This window comes from Pleurodeles waltl, chromosome 11, assembly GCF_031143425.1.
Source record: "Pleurodeles waltl isolate 20211129_DDA chromosome 11, aPleWal1.hap1.20221129, whole genome shotgun sequence".
Lineage (NCBI taxonomy): Eukaryota > Metazoa > Chordata > Amphibia > Caudata > Salamandridae > Pleurodeles > Pleurodeles waltl.
Window position 1 is genome coordinate 200,997,659 of NC_090450.1, and position 21,491 is coordinate 201,019,149.

A 21,491-nucleotide genomic window follows, 5' to 3' on the forward strand; every position below is an offset into this window, starting at 1 on the left:
AAACTCTAAATCAAACCGTAACCCTCTTTTCAACCAGACCTAAGAATGAGCATAACCCCAGAACAAATATGTGCTGCAACCACTATCGTAGGCATTCGTATATGTATATTTGTAAACAACATTAATTTTTTTTACCCGTTTTTCAGTAGGGTAGGGGCCCACTACATCTCTGGTAAAAGGATTCGTAGTTTTCACTGTAAGTAAGTATTTTCCAAGCATGTACAAATAAAGGCGAAAGACTTAAAAGGTTTGTTTTTACTTTAAAATATTTGTGTGGTCATTAAACATATGTTTCCCAAAAATATCCTGTAAATTGATAATTTTTAAAACATTTTGTGTCATATTTTAATTTCTTGGCGTCCATTCACTTGTAAAGCATGGATTGCTTGATACAATACATTGTCAAAATAAAACTGGTACATAAACAACGGTGACAGAAATGTAACACATGAAGCCACATTATTTCACTGTACCCGAGAAGTGACGTAATGTCTGTAGAGATACATGGACGCAAACACCAGTCCCAGAAGTACAACAATCAAGCCCAGAATCAAGTAGCAGGTTCCAGTGAGCGACGACTTCCTGGTTTGCACTGGTCGAGGTGTTTCCTCCTGCATTGAGATAAATCATACATGCATAGGTTATTTTAAGGACTTGCTTCCCAATGCTGCCTTCACAAGTCACCTCAAGAAAAACAGACACAGGCTAACGCACTAGATTTTCAGACTGGGTTTAAACTGTACATATCCATAAGTTAAAGGAACAGGCCACCTTAAAGGCTGATGTGTACAAAATGGATCCATCTGGATAGCTCCTTGTTTTTGCATAAATGCGCAGATTCTGGGAATAGGTTTTGAAAAGAGCTGGCAAAAGTTTCTGGGAAAGCATGGTCATCCTTAATGGTGTAGAGGGGCAGTTGTGTTGTTTAAATGAGAGAGGCAGAGTGAGAGAAATAGAGAAAGGTAGAAAAAGTGACAAAGCGTGAGAAAGTCAGAGACTGAAAGAGAGAATAGGAGAGTGAGAGACAGGAGCAGAGGTTCGCTCTAAGTTGCCTCTGTTATACTTGGAATCCGTAGTTACCTAGTTCAGACATTGGTTTAGCTTTTTTATCACTGAAATCGATATTTATAAGATTCTGTAAGAATGAAAGTGTCTAACAACCTCTGCAGCTGAGCCATTTGTGCCATTTTTCCTTTGTCCCTGAAATTTATGGACTGTTTGCTTTTTGGCAACAGTTTGCGAAGGCCGATGGACCACTCCTGTAGAGGCAATTCATTTGTTTCCTCACCTTCTGGAGTCAGAGGGTATACAAAGGTGTACTCGCTGCACAAGCCCTGGCTGATAATATTGTTGTATCGCTTTTGGAGTGCTGTAGCCCGACCCAGTGGAGTTGCCTACTGGTACCATCATGTAAATTAAGCTCAGAGTTTTGGTAAAAATGGGGCACCCACGCTTTTATTTTTTTTCTGAGCATTTGGGATGGTCACAGATATTATGAGCGTATGTTTGTCATACACATCAGTTGCACACAGAACATGCTTGAAAACGCTAGCAATGTACCTGTGAAAAGAATTGCTCTTAATTATTTGCGAATATTTATTTGAAGGAATGGCAAACACAAGATAGAGAATGGTTAAAGTCCAATAAAGACAGCCTCATCTCCCTCTTCTTGTTGCTCTATTGTTCTTTGTTTCCAAGGCTGACTGGAGGGTATACATAAGGTCATCCAATGGAGCTGCACAATGGAAGGTGTAGCTTGTCATCTTCAAGTAGCCACGGCCAACTTCAAGGCACTCTGGAAAGAGGGTCTTCACAGACGTTTCACGCCCTTTCTTACACCAACGTCCAGTTAGCTGGACCTTTTGAACTTGGACAATGTGAGACATGGCCCAAAGTCCTGAATCTGGAGGTATAACCTGGTGGTTCTCTCCAACTTGTTGAACACCTTTTAGACACAGACCTACGTTGAATCTGCAGCTGTTGGTTCTTCCAAGGACTGCCAGTTTCCACCTGCGATAGGCAATCTTGAAGACCTTGATGCAGCTCCATTGGCCTTTTTTGCTGCTGCTGACTTTGCCTGAGAAAGCCCTCAACAAGGCTAATGAGTTCAGAGACACCCATATAGCACATTGAAGCCTTCTCTACTCCTCACCAGAAACTGAATAGACCTCCTACAAGAATTACTGTTCCATGTGCAAGTGAGCTGCGAGATGACTGTACCTGGTAAGCACAACTACTCTCTGCCTGAACAATCTTATGTTACTTTTTTCATTTGGCCCTGCTGCTTTTGTGGTGGTCTAGCATCTGTTTGGCTTGCTTGTTAGCTGGAATGTAAGAGACTATGTGGGAGAGACTGCATGTGCTGTTGCAGCTGTTGCTTTGAGTCAGACTGGCGCCTGCCCCTATTCATCATCATGGGTGGTCCCCTGTGAGTGAGGCATCACATACTTTGAGTGTCTAAAGAGACTAGGTAGCATTGTATCCCATTTTTGGAGACTGACACCACTAACTCAAAAGCCAATAGTTAAGTTTACCTCTCTGGATCCAGTAACAACATTTTGATAAGTCAGCGAGGCTGTTCCTTTACTGTTTTGGTTGCAAATGCGATGCATTGATGATTGTCACTGTGATTGCTTTGTTTCTGCTTGGTTTCAAGGGGTCAAGAACAGTAGGGTCACAAACTGTTAAGATTTTAGACTTTGTAACAAAGTTTCTCAAACTTGACAGTAGGTATGATATCCTTCTTAATTCCGGGTTGTAATTAGTTAGCAGTAACAATTGGTATTTGTTTATAAATACTGTTACACCTTTCCAACATTTGTATAACTGCATTTTGCGGTATTCTGTTCTCTCGTTCAGGATTCAGCCAGTGTTCACAATCATGTAATAATGGCAAACATTATAAAGTGTTAATAGTCAGAGATCCTAGTTTTTCCACAGTATTTTGTTGTATTAGAATTTTAATTTTGTATTGTGTGTACCAATTGTTGTTTTGCTCCCTACGTTGTGATGTAAATATATGTATATATTTTAATGTGTTATTAAAGAGTTGTATACTCATAACAGTGGCTGGGCGCTGACTGTTTCTACCATTTAAAATCTACAACTAAAACAGGTAGCCAAGTTACTGACATGGTTCTAAATGTATTATTTGATGGCCTATATCTCCAGGGATTCACTTATGTCTGTTCTAGAATCCTTCTACCCCCAATGTCCTAAGCACACTCGGGTATCTATTGGTTTAAAATTTGCTTTACAGATGGGCTTGCGGCACACACAACCGCTCTCAGCAGGTTCCGTTATCTAATTAAGAAAGCTGGAACCTAATGTATGTCAAGAGGTGGAAGCTGGAGCCTAACCTAATACTTACCCCTCACAGCAAACCAAGGTACACAGGGCCTGATTTATGAAAAGTGACGCAAAAGCAGCACAAACGCAGTTCTAGTTTTTCATAAATCAGGCCCACAGTCTGAAATTTCACAACTTGTCAAGAGATCATCTACGATTTGAACACAACTTTTATCACTTTCAAGATCTGTCTGCAAGAAGTGCAGATCTTTGAATGCCATGTTATATTGTAAGGTGCCTCTTTCTGCGTATATACGTGAATATCCTGTTAGTTAGAACTTAGTAACAACTGTTTGTAACTACTCACATAAAACCATTTTCAAACACCTTTAAATGTATACTGTATAGGTCACATGCAGCCCTTTGATATGTGTGCATAATTCACTGAGCTAAAGTACTGATATTGTACCTTGTGTTTAGCAGCTAGAGCAAGGATCACTCTTTTTATTTTATATTTATTATTGGGAACAGGGGCCATTAAGAATTTTAAGGATTTACAAAATCTTTTCATAACTCATACTCTTAGATGATCATAACAGTCCTTCACATTCAAATAAAAGTACAATAGTTAAAGCTGTAACAAAGATAGTAAATATCAGCAGTTCAAAATATGTTATTACTAATTTATACATCGTATTATAATTCTCTGACAAACAGTTCCAATATTTCTTGAAATTCTTTCTACTTTTTTGTCTTTTGGCATTAAAATGGCTATTTTCAAATTCACAATTGTGACACATAAAATCAACATCTAGCTGTATGAAGGGTGAATGAATTGATCAATTGCCTAGCAAGGCACGATCTTGCCAAAACAATCATCATAAATAAGGTGGAAGAATTACAGCCTCAATGGATGCGCCATTAGAATGCATGCAAAATCTCTTACAGAGAATTATCTTCCCCTAGTTTAGCTTCTCATTTAGCTGCCAAAGAAGCACTACCATCCTCTACAGTTGTCACATACACCTCACATAATTCTTGAATACAGACTTTATACTTATTAGTGTTCATCACTGCTAGAATATCAGAGCTGTCCTAACAAATATATAGAGGATTAATCTTATAAAAAATAATGTATCTGTAGATGGTTGAAATAATATGCTGAGACACCTCAAACTCCCTTTGAAGTTCAGAGAATGTGTGAAATACTTATGTTGACAAAAGCTGTCCAACAACAATGAACACCTTATTTGCCCTTGTTTAACAGAGGGAATCATGAAAGACATATTGAAAAGAGGAATGACCATATAATTAAGTATTTTGATTAATTTTTGTAGTTTTGAAAGCTTTACGCCAACCCAGCTATATTTATCTTGCATCCTTTCCCACTTTTAAGTGTGTTTATTTGTAGTCTTTGTGATCTGTATATCTAGAAGATCAGCAATTAGCATATATTCCCAAAGATATTTGATATGTTCGGACTAATTGAATATCATACTTTAAGGATACAACACAGTACAGGCAGTGACCCACTGATGCACAGTAGTAAAATTTAATTGTGGGCAGGAAATAGCCACATTCACGTAAAGGAATCGCTCTTCTGGCTCTCTGCTATCCCCATATAGAACGGCCAATAGTAAAATCTAATTGTCGAAAAAAGTAACTGAAAATATTGAGTGGCATTGAACCAAACAGATACTAAAACTTAGGTAACATATTCATCTTAAATATTGTGTAACGCCAAACATAGCAAATAGGTAAAGCATGTCAATGCCTCATTTGAGACATATGAACAATCTCACCAACATCAGAACTCTCAAGCGAGGTGGCATTATCACCTATAGCCTTACCAGACGCTAAATACTGTACAGCCTGTACCACATCATTGAAATGTAGAGCCTCAGTCAATTTTAAATAACTCTAAATTTAATCCTTAGGAGACTGAATATCCTCCTTGTATACTAGCTGATAGTAAATCTGAAATGGTTGAAAAAACCCATAAGGCATTTGACAATATTTGACAACAATATGACATCATTATCCTTGATTATTTTAATCATGGTCAAATTGTTGTTTCTATTTTATTTTACAGGCCCTATTTTAACCAACAGGATCTCTAAAAACATGTCACTGCACTTTTTGAGTAATGTATCCCTTTCCAGTTTTTCACTGAAATGCCGACCTAGCTTTTTCTACATTCAGTCATTTCTAGATAGATTTTGTTTTACTTTGTAATCAGAAAGGAGGATAGAATCGCCATGTTTATTTTCCACTTCCAGAAGATCAGTTGTCTTCTTTTCTATTTTGACCATTGATTCCTATTTTTTCCACCCCCTATTTCATAGTAATCCCCCTTACATAAGATTTAAGTGTATACCAGACTAAGGGCCTTATAATGAGTTTGGCGGTTCCACCACAGGACCTTCAAACTTGCGGTAGGATGCCCAACACGGTTTTAATGTGATGGTCAGACTGCCACAGCTGCAGCAGTCTCACCATCACCACAAGGCTGGCAGCCCTTGGACCGCCAGCCTCGTAATGAGGCTCTTAGTTAGTAGATGCAGACCCTATACTATATTATGAAACTACAACCACATAAATTAAGACAAATAATGTATAATCCAAAAGTAAATAGTAAAAAAAGAAATTGCAACTAGAATTCATTTCTAGTTAGTAAAATTCCTTATATACAAAGCATGCTGCGGAACATGTGCAAACATCTGAAAGCATTTGAAGATAGGCTAAAACAAGTCTGCATTGAACAAAATGTATTTTTAAGCACCAATAATAAAGACTGACTCCATATTTGGGAATGAAAATGACAAAAGAACAAGAAACAAGGTACAATGAGTGAAGTAAATATCACAGGGACAAGGAGGAAATCTAATAGAGTCACCCCAACACTTTTGAAAACTCACGAGAAAGTGCACAATATTCAATTTGAAACACATAAGCAAAATTATGTGTCTAGAATTATGAACCAAAGTAAAATATGGCTCAATAGTATGAACAGATTTCAAAATTATATAAACCCTGTCAATTACTGAAACTCAGTCACCTCTCTTTTACAGTCTGTCTGATTCAAGAAGTTCAATTTAACCCTTAAAGCATCATATTCTCTATTAGCAAAATGGTTCACAAAAAAATCACATTTTCCAAACTAGAAAAAATAGCTCCGCCAGGAGGAAAGTAAGGCCCCCATCTAGGGACATGCAGTTATTAGGACTGTTCTCTTTAATACGGTCTCTGTGTTTTTACAGACAGAAATTCACAGGAGTAGAAATTGGAGCTGAATTATAATCTTCAAATAATCTTGTACAAGATTCTCATGACAATTGTAGTTTTAACAACTGTGAGAAGCGTCTCGAAGGCATCAAATAAATCAATTTCTCTAAAATTGTAAATAAGAAACACTGTCATACCCCAAAAATCCCAGTTCCATAACTCGCGATGTATATATTCTTAGCATAGTCATTAAAAGTTTTGTACCTAATTTCGATGAAAAGTCAATTACAGCTCCAGTCAATTTCACAAACTGGTTTAGTTTGACTATAAAAAGTAACTCCCAAATAGGAGAAAGCATTAATCTTACTAATAACTTTCTCACCCAGTCTACAAGTCCTAGCTTTAGCAGAATTCAGCTCACATACTATGGTAAACGATTTAGTAAAATTGGTGGAGAGTTCAAGTTACTCGATAAAAGCAACAAAGGAATCCACAAGCATCTTGAGATCATTCACAGTTCTAGCTAAGAGTACCACAATATCCGCATAATGCAACATTGAGTTACAGCACAAACCTATCAGGAGCATACCTTTACTGTAACTGACCAAAAAAAGACCTACACCATTAAGATCTCAAATAAAAAGAAAATGTGCTAAAACACAGTCTTGCCGGACTCTCTTGCTAAATTAAAATGATCCATGCACTCACTTACAGGACCGTTTCTCATCCTGCTGAGCTATTGCTATCTAACTGAAGATAAAAGTTAACTATGGATTCATCTATGCCCATAGATGACATTATGGACCATCATTTCGATCAATTAACTCTGTTAAAAACAGAACTCAAGACCATAAAGTTCAAATGAATTAACTCATGCTTATCGCTAGTAGATGTAAATTAGACATTGATCAATGGTACCAAGAAGCGGGTGAAAACCATACTGCAAACTGGATATTATATTTTTTTTTCATGAGCCACTGATACGACGTCTCCATCAATCACTGAGATTGGTCTATAACATGCTGAATCATACTCATTACTCTTTTTGCTGACTGACACTAAAACAGACTGAAACAAGAACTGGGGATGCTTAGAACATGAAGCAGCATTTAGTATATTAATGTTAATGGGAGCCCATAATTTGATGTAAAATGTCTACAAATCCAGAGGCCCCCTATCCTATGCCCATTAGGAATATTCTTAGCATCTAAGAGATCTTCAGACAAAGTGGAGTGATAACTAAACGAACAAAGGATGTAGTGGACGGAGTGAGCAAATTGAAAATTCTATTTGATTCCGAATAAATATCATTACTTAACGTAATCAAATCCTGGCCAGGAATAGAGGATTCAGGTGTGAGTGTGTTCCTACCTCCATAACACTCCAAAATACTCTGTGGTCATAAAAAGAACCAGCAGCAAGTTTCATCCATGCTTCCCTTCTAAGATTGTCTCTCCTTGTATTGATATCAAGGTTATAGGACTGCATACATGCTGTATTTGTTTTATTACCAGGTATCTTCTTTAACTGAGAGTGTGATTTTTCGGAGTGCATTTTGTCTGTAAAAAGCAAATAGCAGTATTGGCCTACCCTCGGCCTAGCCACCACCCCACTGATACCCTATGATATTAACTGAAATTACCTCTCACCTAATATTCAGATTAATAAAAAAAGGCATACCTTTATATGTCATTTGTAAGGCTAAACTTGAACTTCAAAGCTCATATATGCATAAAAGCATGCATCTAGATAATCGCTGTGAAAATAGTTTAGAAAAACTGAGATTCTGTCAACATTACTGGTATGAATACATTGGTTATCAACATCGCTCTTTTTCTATTGTCTCATTAAATCTTTAACCTCTACTTTAGAAGAACAATAGCTCAAGGGTCTCTACAAAAAAATAGATTTTTTTAAACTGTTTTTATTGATTTGTAATATAAACCTTAGACATGCATACAATGCACGTCAGCAACTTTGCATACATTATTTTGACACCGGCATGGATTGTACTGAGGTGAAGACATAAAAAGATAGCATAAATTACCCGCATTTTGTACCTTAATAACTTTGAGCGTTGAGTTTGAAACATTTTCTATTCATAAGCCCCACTCAACTCGTCAATTTGCGCATTCGTGTAGGCCCTCCCGGAGTTTGTAGGTTCCAACCAGTTGATTCCATATCTGGCGTTGGTGCGCATTTCACCCCTGCATTATCCCTCCCCTTCAGAATCCTCCCCTTATGTAGTGTCCTCCTCAGGGAACCTTCCCAGTAAATACCAAAAAAACTGAATTAACCTACTGAGCAATCCAGCTTAACATACAAATCTGTGACCTACATGTTATGCTCTGAAACAATCACATAAACTATCTCTAACATTTCATGATGCCTTTAATTAGAGAAGACACGCATCTCTCCAGCAGGTGCATTAACTACCAGAATTAACTTGCCATTGCTATACTCTGAAACCTGCTGGACAAACACAGCTCAGTGCAAAAGGTGCCTTAACCACCAGTTTTTTTTTGTGGACAGGTCCTGCCAGTGTTCAACACCTAAAAAAAGAAAGAACAATGACCAGGAAGATTTGGGTTATCACCATGTCATGAACCAACAGGGAATCCAGGATTACTAGAACTAAGTGAACCAGGAGGACAGGCAGTACCAGAACAATGTTAAGCAAGAGGGTCAGAATTGAAAGGACCAGGGCGCAATGGACCAGAATGAGGAACACCAAAATGACCAGGATTACCAGCACAAAGGGAACAGAACAATGAAGCCCAAGAGAATCAGACCCTCTTTGACTAGTGACAGGGGAGCAACACCAGTGAGATCAGTTCATGGGAACCATTACCATAAGGACAAACTCAAGAAAGACTGACATCAGGAGGATTAGGATAAGAGGATTAGTGGAAAGACATGAAGCAAGCCTACGAGAGCTAAGAAGAGAACCAAGGTGCAAGAAGGACAAAGAATAGGGCCAGGACCTTTAGGGTAATTTACAGGAAGATCAAGACCAGGAGAGCCAAGAGGACCAGGAGAACCAGGAACAGGAAGATCAGATAAACCAGGACCAGGAGGATGAGAGTGAATAGGGAACAAGGCCTAGGAGGACCAGGGACAAAGAGGACAACAGGGACCTTGAACAGGATTAGATGGATAATGACCATGATCCCAAGAAGGACAAAGACGAGAAGGCAAGGAACATCAGGGCCAAGAAGGCCAAGAGGAATAGTCGTGGTGTATCAGGACCAGAAAGAGGAGAAGGACGTCCAAGACCAAGAGGACCAGTTCAGGATCAGAAGGAGAAGGACTAGAAAGTTGAGGAATTGGGAGAAGAAGGAGCGCCAGGGGGTGCATAAGATGAGCAACAGTATGAGGAAGGCCAGGAGGAAAGCAAAGAGCAGGAGAAAGAGAACCAGGATGGGAAAGACCAGGAATAGGCAAAGAGGAGGAGAATAGACCTGCTGCAGAACCAGGATACTAGCATGATGATTATGGGAAATGGAAGGGAAAAATCCAGGAGGTGGAGAAGACCAAGTGGAGGATTTTGAAGAGGTGCTTAAGGACCAGGAAGAGGATAAGAACCAGAAGGAAGAGAAAGCCAATATCTGACCCATACGTGTAAGGACATGCTCTCATATATAAATTATTCTCAGTTACTCTTCTTGGGTCACAGGCCCACAAATTTTTTCAATCTGCCTAAAGTACTGCTTAACGCCTCAGGCATCTGTGACTAAGGCCTTCATTACGAACTTGGCGGGAAAACCCACCAAGTTCGGCGCTGAAGGTCAACAGAAGACCGTCAGCATGCAGAACCCCCCGCTGGCCACATAAAGAACATTCAGCTGGGCCGGCGGACGGAAACAGTATTTCCGCCAGCCAGGGCCTGAACATAGATGCCGGCTCCACATAGAGCAGGCGGCAATGTAGCAGTGCAGCGCGTGCAGCAGCACCCATCGCGCATTTGACTGCCCGTAATTCCACCCATTCCACCAGGGAAAGACTGGTGGAACCTGACTCATCCAGCGGGCAGCACTGATATGAAACTCCGCCACCGCCAGGCTGCCTGGTGGCGGAAGCATGGCGGTGGCGGAGTTTCACAAGTGGCGGTTCTGCCACGTTTATTGTATGGCGATCTGGACTGCCATGGCGGAAATTACCGCCACCGCCGGCATGGCGGCCCAGACCACCATGTACATAATGGGGGCCTAAGTGATAAACTAAGCAAACCAGAATTGCTTTACTACTGCCACATATTATTTCTTTGTTGCCAATTTCTTTGGAGGCAGAGTTTGTCAAAATGAATGCATATACTGCTTGTCATTGGCTCCGCTTCTCATTGCACAACCCCTCGTGGTTCCTCCTCTAATGACTACACCCCTTTTGTCTTGTACCAAATTTAGGGCCTCCCAAAGTAAACTGTTTCAATTTCGAGCAGTCGGCTATGGGACAGATTCACAAAGGTCTTCCTATGAATAAGGACCAGATTACAATGTGGTGAGTGAATTCCAACCCATCCATAAACCCCTGTTTATGCACGGTTTGGAATTACAAGTCAAAAGGTATTTAACATATTCAACAAATATTTACCCAATCAGACAGACTTGTGTGTGTTAAACACTACTATCTGCATGTTGTTGCCCATGTTATTACCCATAAACTTGTTTTAGGTGCTTTTTATCATACCCGATAAGTAAAGCCGCCCGTGGTATTGTTATTTATCAGGTGTGCTAATCAGGGCCTATGCGTCACTTACCTTTGCAGTTTTCCTGATTAAATCATGGAATTCAGGAGTAAGTAAATGCTAAGGCCCGGATTTAAGACGGCCTAGCGCCTCCTTGTGCCACATTAGTGTCATTTCTTTTTTACGCTAATGTGGGCCAACAAGGCCGAATTTGGCATTCCATATTTACAAAGTGCGCCACTTTGTACCCCTTGCGCCACATTATGCCAGCTCCAGACTTTCTGAACTACTAAGTAATGCAAATGGGCAACGTGCTCATGTCGATCCAGATCTAAAAAAAAGCATCCTTTTGAATACAATTTTAACATACTTTACCGAATTCAAAACCGTGGGGAGATTACATATTGTTAATGGCCACGATTATAAACAACTATGTGGTTCCTGACGTGGGCTGGCAATTGTTTCAGACACTTTGAATCCGCAGCATATTTTTTTCTGCTGAAACAAAAGCTTTATCATATGACATTCCGATTTCCCTGCATCATTACAGGTTGACATAGCAACGGTTCATACGCAGGATGCAAAAATAACTCTTCCTGTTTTGAGTTCATTTCTAAATATCATCGTATTCGGAAGCGCATCAAAGAACTACATTCCAAAATTAATTTGTTAGCGATCTACTTCAAACGAATGAATATTCTATGCTCCATTTTCATTACTCATATTTGAAAGATCAGTGTTTACTGTATAAAAAAATATAACTTTCCCCAAAATGTTTCTTAGGAGCCCACTTCATAATTCCAGATTGCTGAGTAAGAAGTCAGCCTCGTCTTGCTGCCACTACTTTTTCAGCACCCTCTCTATACTTCACTGCAGTTTATTTTTTCATTCATCTTTTCTGCTTTTGTCACTGTTTTCTCTTATTTTCTTTACCTTTCTTTCTCATCTTTCTACATTTATTTCTTTTGTGTTGATTCAAAGTGTGTTGACTCAAAGTCTAATTATGAAAAACAAATCATATTCCGCAAGAACACCAACAAACACTGGCAAAGTTGAAGCACTGCAGGAGGGCGAATCACTCTTCTGGTAAGCTTACATTCCAAGGTAGAGCTGACTAGGTTTTTTGGAAGTGTTGTGATCCTTCATTAAATAAATGTATTGTTTTAGGTTTAAAGGGCTACTGGCTTAATAAACGCATGTTTGAACTGAACTGAAATTAAATAACTCGCAGTAACTCAATGGTTCGGTATAGATAGTACAGCTTTAGTGCAAACTGAACGTGCTTTTCGGAAGTGTAAACATGTCATTGGCATTCATTAGGCTTGTAACCTCATTAGCAACCACAGTGTTACGATCGTGCTTGGCAATAAAAAGTCGAAGTAAATACAATAAATATTTTTTGTCTTCTCACAAGTAGCACCTCCCTCTCTCCTCTCTATCTACAGTAGATTTAGACTTCTAGGTGCTATGTGGCCCCAGAGCCAATTGCCTAACACACGTTCCCTGTGTCATGAGGTTCCCTCTGAAACCGCATATAAAAATAAGGGGCATATTTATAAACCCCCAGCGCCACATTAGAGTCATTTTTGTTTTTACGCTAATGTGGCCCAATAAGGCCAAAATCCTAGCTCCACATTTACAAAGTGGTGCAATGCATTCATTGTGCCACTTTGTAACCCTTTGCGCTACATTATGCCTGTGCCAAGCATAATGTATGGAAAGGGAGCGTTCCCCCCGTTGGGAGGGGCAAAAAAATGGTGCAAGGAAATCTAAGAGATTTCTTTGCCTCACTTTGCATGGCACTTTTATCGCCTGCTCAGAGCAGGCATTAAAAGGGGGCTTCCATTATTTATAATGGGCCCATATGTACTCTGCAGGAGTAGCACCAATATTTTGGCACTATTCCTGCAGAGTACATCAACAGTGTCATGAAAAATTACGCTATTGCCCCCTACCCTGTGCCATGGTGCACCATATCTTAAATACAGGTCGCACATGGTGGCGGTAGGGGGGCACGAAGAGGAGCAGGGAAAGGGGCAATGCACTCAGTGTAGCGCCAATTTCCATAAATCTGCCCCCAAGTTCTTCAAATTCAAATACACTGCAACCGTCGCCGCACAAGAAGACAAGAAAGGATGAACTTGCAGACCAGATGGAGCATTCCTCAGGTGACTACTGTGGTTGAAGCTTAGGTGGTCCACAGAAGGTCTGGGAGTCAGGAACTTTCTTTCATCTTAGAGCGAGGTCCTTCTGAAGGCTTCCAAACACATTTTGTTCCCCTGCCGATAGGCAGAAAGGCAACAGACATGCAGACAGCCCTATTTTAGCCAACCTCTGCAGCAGATCAGGTGGGGGAGTCTGATTGGGAAGGGAGTAGATATGCTCTATGTCATTCAAAAAAGTCTATCTGCAAAGGTCAAAGTACTGGTTCCATACCTCTTAGACGTTGTTAGCATGCCAGCAACTCCATCCGAGCAACAGTAAAGAATCAGACTCACCTAGTTACTAGAGAAGGAATGAAGGGAAGGAGAAGGAGGCGTCCATACGGCTAACACTAATGGTAAAAGACAGGAATGGACAAAAGGTAAGTCCTTCAGACCAAAACTACTATGCCTTGTGTGACAAAATATTGGGCCACATGAAGTAACCTTTTTTGCGTTTGTAAACGCTCTGATTCACAAAATAGTAATAACTATGACCATAAAATAGTCTGTTCTTATGTGAAAATCAGTTTTTGGAATGTCAAACGTAGTGACTCCTAAAATGGGCTTCCAAATGGTTACTGATTCGCAGTTTGGAAGAGGCGTGTTGAGGTTGTTGCTTGCAAACTGCAAATCAGTTCCATATGTATCAATGGTCTGTGATTGTCATGCTGGTCATAAACCTTTGAAAAGTTACAGACTCCCGAGTGTGGGTGATAACACATTTGCAAAATGGAAGGTGTGTCCTTGGGAATTATCCACTTTGCGTATGTTGGGCAAAGTTTTGCAGGTAGAAGGTAGTAACCTTGGACCTCTGCCAACTCTCACAGCAATTTTTTTACAAAACAAAAGTAGTAGAAACAGCCTCTTTTCTTTTAAAGAAAATCAGGCTACTTAAAAAAAAAATCTATATTAAACAATAATCACAGACATGGTGCTCAGTTGACCTTTGCCGCCACCATCTTTATGACTGTCAACAATTGAAGTAATTAGGAAAGCCAGATTGCAACCAACTCTAATTCCATGTTTTGCAAACCGAACTATTAGTACATCTGAAGGTTGGTTAGCAAAATAAGATTCTGGCTGCATAGGGACTGGTCACAATTTGCAACCACTTTGACCTTTTCCACAAGAATATTAGTACCACTGGTCCATACTCAGTAAAAAAAACATATTGTCTACTACAGGCTCCATGAATATGAAACATTCTATTTATTCAGTATGCATATATGTATGTATGGAACTATGAATATGGTATTCCAATCAAGCAAACCTAGTCAAAGGGCAATGGAGCAGTGTACATGATCAAACACAAGCATAAAGTTGACAAGTAATAGGATAGAAAGTTAGATTGTGGGTCGGTTAATGCACTGTGATGTAGTCTTCTTTAAAGAGGCAAATCTTCAACTCTTTCCTAAATTGCAGCAGTGTTAGGGCACTGCTGATGGATAAGGGGATGTTGTTCCAAATCCTGAGTGCATAAACGAAATAGGACTGCTGACTTGTATTTTTCTTTTTTACACTTTTTAGCCTGCAGTCTGCTTGAAAACCACCAGAAATAGGGAGCTTGTCTGAAAGATAAGTGGGGGTGCTGGTCATGATGGCTTTGTAAATGATGCAGATTGTTTTGAAAATGATACATGCCGACAAGGGGCACCAATGGCGTTTCATCAAGAAGGGGATGATATGGTCATATTTTTACAAGCCAGTGGTGTTGTGAACCCCCTGTTTCACCAGCATATGCAGGGGGCTGTTGCGCCTAGAAATCCTGTTTATTTATGAGCCTGTTCTGTCTGCAGCTCTGCATACAAAAGCTCTTAAAAAACAAAGGGCCTGATTTAGTTCATTGGAGAGGTTACTGTGTCACAAACATGACAGATATCCCATCCGCTGTATAACAAGTTCCATAGGCTATAATGGAATTGTAATATGGAGGACGCGGTTTCCGTCACATTTGTGACTGAGTAACCCTCTCTGCCAAACTCTAAATAAGGGCCAAAGTTATGTAAACTCATAACATAGGTAATCGATGCAAAGCATATCACAGTAAAGAAGGCCCAGATGGAGAAATAAAGAGAAAAAAGAGGGCAGGATGGAAGAGAGAAAGGCAGGAGATACAAAAAGAAGGACAAAACCGTGACAAGAAGGAAAGACCAAAGAAATGAGTGCAAGAGTGAAAGGTTTGACAGGCCGCAGGAAAAAAGAGCATCTGCATAAGTGAGCGAAGGTAAGAATGGAAGGACTGATAAAAGGTAGGATGAATGAGTTGAGGATGGGAACCTGGACCAAAGGATGAAAGGTTAGATGGGTGGATTGATAAAAGGAGGTTGAAATAATCTGTGGATGGATGAAAAAGAATGGCTGGATAAATAAAATGATGCTTGAATGGATAGAAGTATGAATTAAAGGATGGATCGAAGACTGTAATGATGAAAGGTGGGAGGTATAGAATGACAAGTTGACAAGGAAAGGATGGATGGATGGTGTAAAAATACTGACAGACTGAATGGATGGATGAAAGGCTTAAAGAATGGAGAGAGATGGACACAGGGATGAAGGGACCTCTTCTACTGTGGCTGGGGCTTATCCTCTTTGTTCGACCGGTGACATTTGGTGTATGGACTGGAGGTTCCTTAACTTTCTGGTTACTCCCTTTTTTCCAGCCCTGGATGAGACATGCTGTGATGTCTAAGATGACACCAAGGGGTGCCAGTGTGAAGAGTTGGAGGCCATAACGTAGGGCATTGCCACCATCCAAATGTTAGAGTACTAGGGCATGAACAGCAGTTCTGAAGTCGCTTGTTTAAAGAAAATGTTTGAGTTTATTTAGGAGAGATATGGAATCAAACCATTTTGTTTTTTTACCAATTTAACCTTTTAGGTTGTGGTGGATGTTCTGGATCAATCCATGTGACCTGACATTCCGTGAAAATTGGGGTGCAAAACCGTCAAGGCTCATGTCATTGAGGCAAGCTTGTACTGTATTGTATTTGGCATTCTTGGCAAATAACATAAATTCTGTCTTGGTTGAGGTGAGCTTCAGGTAGGCACAGGAGATCAGAGTCTGGATGATTTGCAAGCAGTGTTGGAGGAACTGAATGTCTAAAGTAAAGGAAACATTCAAGTAAACAAGTACAGTTGTGTATCATTGAATACTCTGAATCTTGGTGCTGGAATCTGTGAATTGAGAACCAAGCAGCTCCATGTAAAGACTTGAAGATGACAGGAGACAGTATGTGTTGGAAATGGCCCTTTTTGCAGCGTCATTACTAAACTTTTTGCCTCCTTCCTCCTATTTTGTCTGACCTGTTTTTGTTGCCTTTAGGGCTGTGGGCACTTTACCACTGCTAACCAGTGCATATGCTCTCTGTGCAAATTGTATTCTTGATTGGTTTATCCATGAGTGGCATATTTTATTTACTAGTAAGTCCCTAGTAAAGTACACTAGAGGTGCCTAGGGCCTGTAAATCAAATGCTACTTGTGGGCCTGCTGCACTGGCTGTGCCACCAAATTAGTAGACCTGTAAACATGCCTCAGACCTGCCACTGCAGTGTCTGTGAGTGCAGTCTTGCACTGGTAATTTGACTTGGCAAGTGTACACACTTGCCATACCTAAATCTTCCCTTTTCATAAATGTAAGGCACCCCTAAGGTAGGCCCTAATTAGACCCATGGGCAGGGTGCAGTGTATGTTAAAGGTGGGACATGTACTGATGGGTGTTATATGTCCTAAAAGTGAATACTGATAAATTGCGTCTTCATTGTTGCAAGGCCTATTTCTCTCTTAGGTTAACATGGGGGCTGCCTTTAAATGTTATTAAATTGCAGATTCCCCTTGGGAGTAGATAGAAATATGGAGTATGGGGTCTCTGAACTCACAATTTAAAAATACATCTTTTTAGTGAAGTTGGTTTTTAGATTGTTAGTTTGAAATTCCAATTTTAGAAAGTAGGCATTTTCTTGCTTAAACTATTTTGTGACTCTGCCCGTTTGTGGATTACCAGTCTGGGTCAGTTTGACAGTTGGGCTGTTTGTGAATCCCCTCTAGACAGTGAGATAAAGGGAACTGGGGTGTAGCCTGCATATCCTGATGAGCCATCTTTGCTAGAGTGGAGGGAGGAGTGTTCACTTACACCTGAATGGGCTGTGCTTGTCCTCTCACAAGTCAGTCTCCTACCCCCTGGTGTGTGTCTGGGGTCTGACCTCAGCAAAGCAGGATCCTGCAAACAAGAGAGGCTTCCCTTTGAAGTTTTACCAACTTCAAAGGCAGAAAGGGATATAAGTATTGGACCCAAAACCCCTAAAAATTAGATTTCTTCAAGATCACTTCTGGAAACAAGATGAACCTCTGCCACGAAGAAGAGCTGAGGAGGAGTGCTACCCCTGCCTCTGGCTGTGTTTTGTTATGGTATCCTGCACTTGCTGCTTCTACCTGGAAAGGGGACAAAGACTGGACTTTGTGGTATATTCCTACTTGTGAAGAATCTCCAATGGTTTGAACTGAGCTTGCCTCCTGTTTTGAAGTCTCAGGGTCATCAAAGACTTCCTCTGCTAATATCTGGACTCTGCTAATACTCCTACCCTGCCAAGTGGTGTCCTATCCAGTCCCTGGGCACTTGAAATGTGAAGTTGGCAGACAAGAGCTGAAAGTCCACGCACAGAACGCTGTGCAGGGAAATTTTCGGTGCACTGTCTGCAACGCAGCTGATGAACGACGCGCCACTGGCTTCCAAGTGAAAATCGACACTCCACTTGCATAGCAGCTGGGAGATCGACGCATCATGGCTGAAGAAACAATGGGTAACACCCGCTTGCGGCTACTGCTAAGGATGCAAACCCAGCGCAGTGTGGTTTTCTAGCACCGTGCAACAGGATTTTCCATGCACCGTCCCTGGGCATCAAAGTCAACCCGACTCTGTGAGGATCTGAGGTACCGTGTCTGGAAATCAATGCATTACTCTCTTGCACAGGAGAAAACTGATGCATCGCCGACCCGACAAGAGAAGAACAACGCAAGGCCTCCCTTTGCAAGGAAGGAATATATGCATCACTGTCTTTTCCGATGCACACTCTCCCATGCGTCTTTATTTTTTCCGCTAACCAGGTACTTTGTGCAAAATCATCGTTTCCACTGTTTTCTATGGAGTAAGACTCTTATTCTTTTGAAAATTCATATTTTAAATTGTGTATGTTGGATTGTTATTGTTTTGGTCCTGTTTTATTTAGATAAATATTACCTATTTTTCTAAATTGGTGTGGTGTCCATTTTGTAGTGTTTTCACTGTATTACTGTGTGTGTTGGTTCAAATACTTTACACATTGCTTCTGAGTTAAGCCTGCCTGCTCGTTCCAAGCTACCAAGAGGGTGAGCGGGGTTTACTGAGTGTGAATCTCCTTTACCCTGACTAGAGTGAGGATCCTGGCTTGGACACAGGACAACCTGACTGCCAACCAAAGTCCCCATTACTAATAGTATAGGAATCAGGGGGACTATGTAGGTAATAGGGAAATATTGTGACTTGGTGGTGCCTATGTGAATAAACTGATGTCAGTTTGAATGACACGAGGAGGCTCAGTGAAGGACAATGCAGCTGAACCCCATTTCGGGACTCCAAGGTGCGCATGAGGGTGGGATGATCAACTGTGTGGAAGACCGCTGAGAAGTCCTGCAATATCAGGGGGAATCTGGTCATATTCATATGTGGTCAAAAGGACATCATATATGATGTTTAAGGTAGTGGTCTCTGTGATGTAGAGTGACCCGAAGCCAGAATGGTAGTCGTGAAGAAGATGGTTAACATTCATGTGATCTTGTAATGAACATAGACTGTTTTTTCAGTAACTGCACTATGAAAGTGGTGTGAGGAATAACATATTTTTTTACCAACGTTCATGAAATTTAGAGCAAATCAAGTCAAATTGAGCAAATGATGTAAAATGGGGTTCATCAATATCTCACATGAAATTTCCCACATTAAGAAAGTGTGGGAAGGAAGGGCGAAGGGAAGTAGCGCAAGAGGATGAAACAGGATGGAGATATGGTACGGGACTAGGAAGGAAGAATTAGAATAGGTACTTGCAGGGAGAGGGGAAGTGGCAGACGATTTCAGTAACAGGCTATACACACAATGTAAATGAAGAGGTCAAATGCCAGTGTGTGGCCTTGTCAGAGTACTGTACAAGTATATCGCGTATTAACTCCAAGGTGTGCGCTGAAGCGCTTGTCCGGGTGGGTAACACGCTACACTTTGTTCGGTGTACGGTTTGTAGTGTGTTATTTTTTGTTTTGAAGCTATGTGGCTTGTACTGGTAGTTTGTATTTCTTGTTCTCCATTCCATTTAGGATGCTGGCTGTGGCAGGTGTGCGTCCACTTTGTGATTGTATTAATCTGCAAGAGATAACTAGGACTCTGTGTAGGAATCTGTAACGCACGTGATTGTAGTTCACATGTGTTTTGCAACGCGCTTAATTACATGTCCCACTCCTTGTGGAAAGGGTTCTTGGTTACAGTTGTTAGGCCCCTTTCCCTCTTGGGCCCCACGCTCAAAGCAGTGTGATGTCACACGCCGTTTAAGGAGTTGTAGAAAATTAACGGCAAGTTTGAATTTGATCTGTCACTTGAGGGTTAAAAATAGTTAACAGGGCCAAAGGATGAAAACACAGAGGGAAAAAAAAACTTTAAAAAACGCCGGAAGACGCTGAACTATGTGCCTTCTGCATTACAGGTTTACAATGTCAAACTTTGAAGCATTATATTTTTCTACCACAAGATGGCAGCAAAAGTGCAACCCTAACCCTAAACCATAAGTGAAAGTGCGCCACATTCACTGAACGGACTTCAACTGAATAATTCAAATCTATAACTAAATACATCACTATTTGCTCTCATAAAATATAATACCAGAAATAATTTAAGAAAGTGTAATTTCCCAGTTCTGTATATTTCATACAATGCTTTACTTCCAAGGGCTAACAAAAGCATTGCTCAATCAAAAATATATACATTGTAATTGCAGTTGTAACTGCAATTACATTAATATAACACGTCCTCCCATGATGAGGCTTTGAAGCACTTAACATCGTGCAGTAACCTGCCTGGAACCTGTAGTGCCGCGCCAGTGACGTAACTGGTCGCGAGACACTACCGTTGTTGTTGGTAATGGGCGACGAAGGGGCGCCATCCGACCCCCCTCTGTATGTTGGTTTTTGTGCTTGACCTACCGGTCACGTGATGTTTGCAATAAATAAAGTGGGGCGAGATGGAGGGGCAGGGAATATGACGGTGCGAGCCAAGAAAGAACTGCCTGCTAGCCGCATGACCTTATAGCGTGTGTCGCCTCATTATTCAAGCGGCAGCGCTAGCACCGTGCGTAGTGTCACAACACTACAGAACCCAAAGCTATTGGTTAGCCCAGTGTTATTGGTTACTGTTAGCAACTGGGATTAGTTTCTTGCTCTCAAGTAAACCATTCCGTGTAGCTATTTCAGTTTCTTTACGGTGGACTAAATTAATAGGGATTAGTTGCTATCGTTAGTGGGAGGGGGTATGTACACTCATGCATATAGTTGGTAGGATTAGTAGATGAGTTAGAGGACATTGGGTATCGTTATGATGCATAAGTATGGCATTAAGAGGAAGAAGGAGATTGTGATTAGGTAAATGAGTCGTGGGCAATTTGCAGAATTGATAGAACATTAGGCAAACATGCATGTGACAGAGGACTCAGGGACAGGAAACATGCCGAAGATGGAAGGAGGGGGTAATTTGAAAGAAAAACATAGAATTGGCAATCAGAAGTTTTAATTGAAAGCCAGTTTTTCTTGACAGATTTTAGGGATATAGGGCCAGATGTAGCAAAGGGTTTTACCCATTCTGTCCTTATGGGAAAATGTGTTCGTACATATGGCCCATAGAAAATATTCTTGAGATACCAAGCAGTGTGAGGATGCAAGAATGTAGAAATATACATTATTTACTTGTGAAGACTGTTTTATGAGGTATTTGTGATAGGCACAAACATCAGGTAAACCATCTCTCCGCTGCTAGGCTATTGCTGATCACTGATCCAGCCAGGTTAGTTGATGAGCTTAA

The 21,491-nt window shown here is 40.7% G+C and overlaps 1 protein-coding gene across 2 annotated transcripts in view; it reads right to left on the reverse strand.

Annotated features, from left to right (window-relative positions):
• The window catches only part of ITM2C (integral membrane protein 2C), a 188,236-nt gene that overhangs the window by 64,994 nt on the left and 101,751 nt on the right, over positions 1-21,491 (reverse strand). For both annotated transcript variants that reach the window (XM_069213407.1, XM_069213408.1), the window contains exon 2: positions 474-611. In XM_069213407.1, the coding sequence (XP_069069508.1) occupies positions 474-611 (138 nt within the window). The remainder of the gene's footprint in view (positions 1-473; positions 612-21,491) is intronic.